The sequence below is a fragment of the Electrophorus electricus genome, chromosome 12, assembly GCF_013358815.1.
Source record: "Electrophorus electricus isolate fEleEle1 chromosome 12, fEleEle1.pri, whole genome shotgun sequence".
NCBI classification, from domain to species: domain Eukaryota; kingdom Metazoa; phylum Chordata; class Actinopteri; order Gymnotiformes; family Gymnotidae; genus Electrophorus; species Electrophorus electricus.
Genome location: NC_049546.1, coordinates 12,567,904 through 12,577,298, shown reverse-complemented (window position 1 = coordinate 12,577,298; position 9,395 = coordinate 12,567,904). Strand labels below are relative to the sequence as shown.

The window sequence follows — 9,395 nt, the reverse complement described above, 5'->3', positions numbered from 1 at the left end:
CTGCTTGCCTGGGACCTAGGCCCAAGGTCAATATCCCCTTTGTCACACTGAGCCCCCACTACATATATACACACACAGATGCGTGCACACACACACATCTTACGCAAAGATGCACTTATACTCAACATGCTCAGAAATACAGTATATACAAACATTTACATACATGCACACAGATGTATGTGCAATCATACAGACACACACACATACACACACAAAGATACATTCATAGACCTTTGATGGTCACCATAGATTGTAAACAAAATCATCCTGTGTTAGGTTACATGAATTACACTCAAATATCAAATAGGGCATTGATTTAATGTGAGTTCAATCATATATTTTCGGGACAGTTTCTCAGATCAATATTAAACCTTGCCTGATCGAGGCTCAAAATAATGTTGAATGTCTTGAACTGTTTTTGGAAAATGACAAGAATATCAAGTGTCTAGACTATGAATTGTGGCTTGCACAAAAAAATAAATTTACAAAACAATTGCTGACAGAATAAACAGAGCTCGTCCTTATTATTAATATATCATCCTTATTATGTCTCCTCAAATAAACAATGGAAGGAATTGTATTTCTGTGGATTAAAGGCAATTACAGTCTTTTAAAAAAATGCTTATTCCGTCAGTTATTGATTTGTAATGTGAGGAGTGATGACGACCGATTCGGACCCCCCCCCCCCCCCAGCACCTTCCCTCGCGCCCCTCCTCTCCAGCCACCGAAGTCCTATTGTCTCGTTTCCTGTGGCCGCTCGACTTGTCGGTTTGAGTATGCTCCTCAGATTAACTACAGGACACCGTTATATAGCTCTGAACTAACGGTTTCCCAATCTCTCAGGTTGGTTAAGCCTTTTTAGTAAGGGTGAAAGACCAGACTTCGACATAGCCTTTCGTTTGTTTTTTTCGGCATCGTGCGTTCGTTGAACAGCTCAGATCGCGTGGAGGTTTAAATTAACTTGTTGATGTTTTCTCACGAATTCACATCTTTTGAGAACTTTGCGGACGAGTGTCAAGGAAAGGGATTAAAGCATCTTGCAGATTCTCGATTTAAATTCCCGAGTCAGTCGTATGACAGGGACTTTGAATCAATGCGTAAGGGAAATACAATGAAAGAACTGAGGTAAGTAGCTAGTTACACTGAGTCCCTACTTGACAAAGGTAGCTATAGTTACCGCTATAGTTCGACAAAATGAAAAAGAGCATCACTCACTTACCCCCCCCCCCTTTTATGTCAGTAGCTACCTTACTAATTTTATCATGGGCGTGATTTTTTAGTTAACAGATGAAAATGAACCTCACTAAACTGAATCTTACCGAAGTCGTGGAGAAACGTAGACTATATGTGACAGTAAATAAAGAGATGAGAAAGAGTTTTGGTTCACTCTAAGGAAATTCAGTTTTCTTACAGTGTCATTCCCCTACATCCTCTTCTGACACATTTAGGTCCAGGTTGTTTATAGGGTAGAGAATAGTATATAGGTGTCAAAAATAAAGACATTCATTTTATTTGTTAAAAGACATTAATACTTTAAGCAAAATAACCAAATATGCTTTATAAAATGTGAGAACTCTATTAACACTGGTAATTAGTAAATCCACATTATAAAACATGTCTGTCTAAATAGTCTTTAAAATGATAAATTGCAAAATACAAATTGATAGCCATGTTTTTGATTGTGAGTGAAGATAAAAATTAGTTTACCAATATTAACACACTCAAAACAGGGTCTCAAGAATAAATCTATTGCTACTATTTGTCCATCACACTGCTGCTCACTTACCTCTCAGTATCCAACAGTGACCAGTTTGCTGTTACAGGTTTCTGTTTCATGAATTTAAGTACTTTATATGATAAATATTTGGCAGTGCTGAAGAGTAAAATAGCCTAGATAACCTTTCTGGGGATTATATGATTACAGTGATTACAATTTAGACTATTTCAAAATATGGTATGGATCTTTCCTCAACATATTTTCATGTATCAAAAACCTGCATTTGTATGTTGGAAGCAATATTCACTGTAGCTTGTGCAGACTGAAGATAAATGTCCTCATATATAGATTCTACTGAACTAAAGCACTGTCTAACTTACTTTTATGTGATGAGACTGAGCTAATGCTAATTTTCAATACTCTTACCTTAAACAGATACCTCTTTGGATCCACCAACACTTTGAACAGGTTGGACTTCAATGTTTCTTTTGCAAATTGTGCCCTTTGAATGAGGAGACACATGTAACAGGAAATGGAGGAAAAAGCATTCTTTACAACATTCAGATTAAACAGTTTCTGATGGCACATAGGTCTACAATACCTTTTACTACATTTTATTTGTTTGCTAACTTTCTAATGAAATTCAAAGTAATACACATACTTGTAGCCTGTGCTGAATGTTTTCATTTTGAACTACCATTCATTATTTTTGGATCTGTTCTTTAAATATATCAATCAATACATAAACATATTTTAAAAACTAAAATTAAGGAATAACATTAGCATTATTAAAGTATGCAAAAGATTACATTATGAAATACATTTTTTGGAACTTCAGTAGTCATTACATGATTGCATATTTCCAGTCATCTACCAAACACTGCTTCTGAGATTGGTGTACTCTTAGGTGAATATTATGAAGGAATGAACTGGATAAGTTTATAATTCACATCACGGATATGGAAACAAATTTTGTTGTAGTGGCATTGCTACTAAAGGCACTTGCAGGTTACACCTAGGTGACGTCATGAAATCATTTCAGGCAGAGTTTACTTTATCCAGGAGCAAACTGTCAAATGGCCTTGGAAGCCTGAGCCTGCCAAGGAAGGGCCCAGGGGCCAGCCGGAGCGTGGGCCGCACCAGCACACTGGCCGTATTGTGAGCCTGACGTCTAGGAGCGCACCACACAGTGTGGGCATTGTGAGGGCCCTGTGAATACGCAGGGAAGATGTCATATTGCGGCTGGCTGCCGCAGAGCATGATGGACCAGCGGCGCTTGCTGGTGCTGGAGGGGGAGAGCACGGTCTCCGTAGACTGGTGGAGAGTGGGCTGTGCCAGCCTGACAGACAAGGGGTTTTCCTCAGCTCCCACCACCAGTGTGCTTAGTCAGAAAGTTGTGGATGGCCAATGAAGCAGTCAGGAAGGTTGATGGTGTGTTCAATGATCAATGCACTGTTACTGTCTTGGCCAGCCAGTTAGCCCATTGAGACAGTTGGTAGCAGCTGTTAGCATTGAGCTTAAAGGCTTGGATTGTTGACCTCTCATAAGGTCAGCCTTGAAGACATAAAACCTTGTAACAGACATGCACAAATGAGAAAATTCTGGAACAGTATTAACAATATCATTTATATTTATATCTGTTTGCCAGTGCTACTTTTGATAATAATTCAGTTTATTCATTTTAAATGTAAATATGGACATCAACATAATTAAAAAAATGTATTAGATAATGTAGAAAAATTAGATAATGTAGAAAAACTATATATGTTCAGCTCAGGTCTTCAGTTGTAGGAGTATTAAACTATATTCTTTACAGAGCCATAAGCCTCACTGCTTTTTCAGAACACCACCGACGCATCAGTCAAAATAATTAAAGTATCAAAGGACTGTTAAAATTGTTCATTTCATTCATTTAACAGAGATTGTAGACACTAATTCTGACTTTATTTCTTTAAGTGTAGTGAAAATCACCTAAAAGTTGGATGACAAAAACCTAACCATGTGCCATTTATATAGATGTAACATAGTAATATTAGTGATTTACACATTATGTAATTAACAGAATCTTGATATAATAAGTCAAAAGCAGCAAAGGAGTAACAGAGTTACTCATCATCTTTCAGGATACCTCACAGCCATGCAGACCATATTCTGTGCTCTGCTTTCATAACAGGTGTAAGAGCATGGGAGGGTCAAAATAGAGGCTTTGAAGAGGTAGGCCAGATCAGACAAAATGCGACAGAGAAAGATGCTAAATAACTCAGACTTTCAGGAAGGGAAATTTTGGCCTAGTTGATAGGGCTGATCCCTTCATATGTTAAGCAATAGATTCATCATTAACCACTATCCACTGACATTGTTATACCAGTAGTATATAATATAATGGCTAATATAATTCTGTAAAACCAACATTGTTAGTGTAGGTTAGTTTTAAATGTAAAGTGTAGTTTTATCCACTAAGTTCATTGAATAGTATATACCTTACAAAGGTTGTTCTAATAAACAAGTATGCACTAAGATAATAAGGTCCAAAGTCGGTCTCAGAAATTAGAAACAAGGTTCATGTCTTTGCTTTTCAGATTCATATTTACTGACCACAAAAGTGGAATTTGTTTTCACTGCTGTCGGTATCAGCAAGGTTCCAGCATTCAAAATCAATATGAGGATAAAGTATAGTACAGTACATTACAAAAACCATCAGTGCAGAACTGTATGCATAGTTATTATTGCTCAGATAATAGTTAATTAAAATACAATATAAATACATAACATAGTGGGTAGAATAAACAGCATATAACCTAACTGATGTAGGTTTATATACTGACTTGAAATGTGGCTCTGTTGACAAGTTTGTAAAAAAAAAAAAAAAAAAACCTACAGGAGAGGCAAAAATCTGTTCAAAGTACAGGAGGTTGAAGGGCAAGAAAGTAGAATTATGGAGCAGAGATTCTGGGTGAAAGGTAACACTGGTCCTAGAGATCGGTAAAGCAGGTGTGTCAGAACCCCTGCCAGAGGTGCTCAATATTCATCTCTTCTGCTAAATTTGTCCTTTTTGCTGCCCACATCCCCTGCCCTCCCACAGGAAAGAGAAATTGGCTGGATCCATGCACTGAAGAAGATGAAAGCTGTGCCTGCTTTTGTACTCCAGGCCCAAAGCATTTGGAGCACATTTCGATGATGGGCCAAGCGGTGTGCTGTGACTGTAACTCCTTTTGACACCTGTGAATTTACAGGGAGTGGAAATCCTACCACTGCCTACGTGTTGCCACAATGGCGAGTCTGGTGCTCAACGAGACTGGGCTGGAGGACTGTGGCATTGATGACTCCTTTAAGTACAGCCTATATGTCGTAGTGTACAGTATCGCATTTGTGGTGGGCCTTGTCACCAACTGTGCCTCGCTCTTCGTCTTCTGCTGCCGAATGAAAATGCACAATGAGACAACTCTCTTCATGACCAACTTGGCGCTCTCGGACTTGATATTTGTATTCGCCCTGCCATTTAAGATCTATTACAACATCAGACGCCACTGGCCGTTCGGTGATACCCTCTGCAAGATCTCCGGCGGAGCCTTCATCACAAACATCTATGGCAGCATGTTCTTCCTCACTTGCATCAGTGTTGACCGCTTCCTGGCCATTGTTCATCCGTTTCGCTCACGCTCTATCCGCACCCGACGCAACGCTGCCATCGTGTGTGCATTGATCTGGCTGCTGATCCTAGGTGGAGGCATGTCGGTTACCTTCTTCTCTGCCACCAACCGCAGCAAAAGCACAACCACTTGCTTCGAGAGCTTCTCGCAGAAGACGTGGAAGACGTACCTATCCAAGATCACCATCTTCATTGAGGTAGTGGGCTTCCTCATCCCGTTGATCATCAACCTGGCCTGCTCCTCCATGGTACTACGGACACTACGTAGGCCTGCCACGCTCTGCCAGATTGGCACCAATAAGGAGCGCGTGCTACGCATGATCGTGGTGCATCTGGCCATCTTCATCATATGCTTCGTCCCCTATAACTCCGTCCTTTTTGTCTATGCCATGGTGCGCACTCAAGCCCTGGCCAGCTGCTGGCTCGAACGGCTGGCACGCACCCTCTACCCCATCACGCTCTGTGTGGCTGCCTTCAACTGCTGCTTTGACCCAGTGGTCTACTACTTTACCTCGGAGTCATTTCAGAAGTCTCTGACTACTGGGAAGTGCCAAGGAAAGCAGGAGAACACACTGCGCAGTGAGGCACCTGGCTCCAGCAAAGAGAACACCTACACAGAAACAGTAGAAGGAATCTCAGCATCCAGCAATGGAAAAGAACAGGTCACGGAAACTCACTTTTGAGTAGCACCAAGAGGGATCACAACACGAGTGCATGGGAATCTCAGGCAAATTCAAGAGGAGCTATGTGAAGGTCTTTAATGGGGTCTTTACTCCATGCTTAGTCAAAGGAAATAATTGGAATTCAGACACTTCAGAAATTGGAATTCAGACAATTGGAATTCAGACACAAAACATGGAATCTTTTATGCCCAAGAGGCTTATGATAACTATCTTATATTTCATTTGACTGTACAGGTCAGGTCCTACACTGGTTAAAGTGCCCCATTGTATGGGAGTAACAAACACTGATTAAAATGATTTTTTATTTTTTATTTTTTTTAGATAAAAAACCCATCAGTAAAGGCTGCACTGTGTTTGGGTAATGTTCCAGCTGGGGTATAGATTTTGTCTTATGTTCTAGTAAATAAATAAATAAATAAATAAATAAATATAAATATATATATATATATATATATATATATATATATATATATATATATATATATATATATATATATATATATATATATAAAGCACATCCTAAATTAACAGTTAGAAATCTAAACATTTGTTACTGAACCATATTAACAGTTTCAATTTCTTTTGCACTGAATTGCAGGAAATGTTCTTATTTTTATACAGTGATAAATGTACATGTATGAAAGTGCCAAGTTTAAAGAACTATCCTAAGAAAACAGCACTTTTACATGAATTTTGTGTTTGAATGTCTGCTTTTATTATAGCCCTAGCTCCAAAGGCTCCAAAGGCAATAATCATGACCTAAAGAAATAACCTGTAATATATTTATTAATTTAGAACAAAAATCCTTGATTTTACAGCAGCTAATCTAAGATTTAATACCACAACTGCAGACGGTGTCTACAGTTGACTGACATATCAGTCATCAACATTCAGGCCTGTCCCAGGCCTAGGAAACCCCTATCTGTGCTCAAGAGCTTGGTGAAAACATATGGGTATAAGGGTCCACTCACAAAGGCGACTTAGAGAGTCATGGGCAAAGCGCAGAGCCTGCGCTCTCTGACTCATGCAGCAGTTTGTTGCAGATGTAATATGCTATGTCTTGTGCAGAGGAAAAGGAAAAAGTGTTGAAGTCCAGTGTTTCCCTGGTCGAGTGTTTATTGTGACTACAGCAATAGGTCATTGTTTCCCTCTGAATGAGGAGGCTCTGGCTTAATCAGGTTCAGATCCTGAGAGCTGCCCTAATGCGCTTAAACATGTTGTTATTGGGCCTGGCACATTTCCTCTATTGGTTTAGTGAGCAGAGTCCAAATGAGACTTTTGGCTGTTATGGAGCCAGAGCCCCAGCTGTGGCTTTGGGCAGTGCCAGAGTCAGACACTATCGGCAAGAGCATTGGAGACTGATTGCCCAAACTGTGACCTCTCTGTACATGGCTGTGTATCGGCTAACTGGTGTTATGAAAAGGAAAATTCTGTTTAATGAAGACCAGTGCCCTACAGAAGACAGGAGCGACAAACTCCATCCATTACTCCAGCAGTAATGGACATGATGTCTGTATGCAGAGTAACCTGATAAAAACTCGGCTTTTCTTCACATGATTGGCAGGGACATCTGCGTGGAGGAGTTTGTGCATTATAACTGAAGTGCATTGCAAAAGCACCGTAGAGCACTACACAGGCTAGATGTAGAAATGTGAATGTAGAGGGGGATGTTGAACAGCAGCTGTATGGAAAGAAGCAGCCAGAGTGACACGATGGCAGCAGTGGTCTAGAGTTCTGAGAATATGTGGGGTACACACAGGAAGAGGAAGTCAAGGGAAGGACAGGTGATCCAGGCTTTCTGCTGGAAGGGTTGCAAAGACCAAGGGACAAAAGATTTAGGTCTGGAGTTCACAATGAGATACATAAAGTCCTTTATGTCTCCTAAGTCCAGTTGTTTTTGATAAATTAAATAGGTCTGTTCTATATGTTCAGTTCACTTTAATTGATTTTATACAGCACTTTTCCAGGGGTTTCCATAACACACCTTATATAGTATCTCCTGCCTGTACAGTAGTCCATGTTTGTTTCTGATTTTACAACATGTTTTTGTACAGTGCTTACCAATTTTCTGTGGCTGAAATTCAGAAATTTCTTAAACAGCATTACAGCTGCTCAACAAGTACTGATTCTTAGTAGAATAAAAATTGTGAGGTAAATTGAAATAATGTTAGTTTCTAATCAGCATCATTTTGCCAGGTACTAGATTTCACTGTGCTCATTCCAGGGCTACAGGATTGGTTCACTCCCCTTTGTTTACTTGTTTCTTTTAATCATACTTTTTGTTTATAGCACTAAAATCAGGTAGGCAGCAAAGTCAGGCAGGGAATAATTTTAGGAGTATCTTTAAAATTTGTTCTGAATCTGAAGGTGAATATGAATGTTCATACAGCTAGTTTGAATAAGCCAACCCTGCAAAATTCTAAGATAACAGCTTGTATGACTGCTAATGGAGAATGCCCCCTGAAAAGACTATGGAAAACTGAAAATAAACATATTAGGGCTCCTTTGATTGGAGATCACTTTGAAGCCAAGTATTTCCTGCAGCTGATACACAGTGATTGCTTTCTGCTTCTGGCCATCCTCACACTCATTTGGTTCTCAGCAATGCCCTTACCAAATTCACGTTCAACTGTCAAACCTGTATAGTTCCTTGCTGCCCTCTAGTGCCATGTAATTGCTAATAAGAAAAATACCTGTAACACCAATGACCAGTAGGTGGTGTTGTTTACCTTCAGTCGTTGTTTTATGCTCCACCGTCAAAGGATAGAATATGTTCAGTCTGGACAATATTCTGAACTACTTATTTATTCTGATCGATTCTGTCCCCAATCTTAGCAGGCTGTTCGTGTCAATCTACATTTAATTTGCTTAATTCATTAGATAGTGAACATTGGACATTTATGAAATATTTAATCTGTATAAATCTAACATAAACAGCCTGCTCACATTAAGTGAAATCTTAGACAAAAAAAAGTTGAATGAACCAGCTGTCTTGTTGCACAAAGACAGCTCTAGAGAATAGCCCTCAGTATTATTAACAGTTACACCACATATTAACTTTCACCGCATAAACGCAACAAAATGCAACAAGGGTATTGTGGTAAACAGTAAAAATCCTTTAAAGAAATATTCCTTTATGTATGTACATAACTATACATAAAAATGTATATTTAATGTATATTTAGCAAAGTGTAGAAACACTGACCAAATTTGTAATTGAGTGATGTTCATAGGAAGAAAAACACCCACACACATAACCACAAAACAGGACAGGGTGGGACTCTCAGTAGAACTAGTGATCTTAATGCTGCAGCATTGGTTTCTAATGTTCTTAATGACAACTCCT

The 9,395-nt window shown here is 39.2% G+C and overlaps 1 protein-coding gene across 2 annotated transcripts; it reads left to right on the top strand.

Annotated features, from left to right (window-relative positions):
* Positions 1-752: 752 nt before the first annotated feature.
* Positions 753-6,471, top strand: lpar4 (lysophosphatidic acid receptor 4). Of its 2 annotated transcripts, XM_027004904.2 has the most exons (3): positions 753-1,125; positions 2,153-2,185; positions 4,800-6,471. In XM_027004904.2, the coding sequence occupies exon 3, from the start codon at positions 4,988-4,990 to the stop codon at positions 6,047-6,049; it is 1,062 nt and encodes a 353-aa protein (XP_026860705.1). In that variant the 5' UTR covers positions 753-1,125; positions 2,153-2,185; positions 4,800-4,987; the 3' UTR covers positions 6,050-6,471. The 2 variants fall into 2 exon arrangements, with proteins under 2 accessions (XP_026860705.1, XP_026860706.1); XM_027004905.2 differs by lacking the exon at positions 2,153-2,185.
* Positions 6,472-9,395: the final 2,924 nt, after the last annotated feature.

Coding starts and splice junctions, on each gene's coding strand:
- lpar4 (XM_027004905.2), top strand. CDS start 4,988: ATGGCGAGTCTGGTGCTCAACGAGACTGGGCTGGAGGACTGTGGCATT.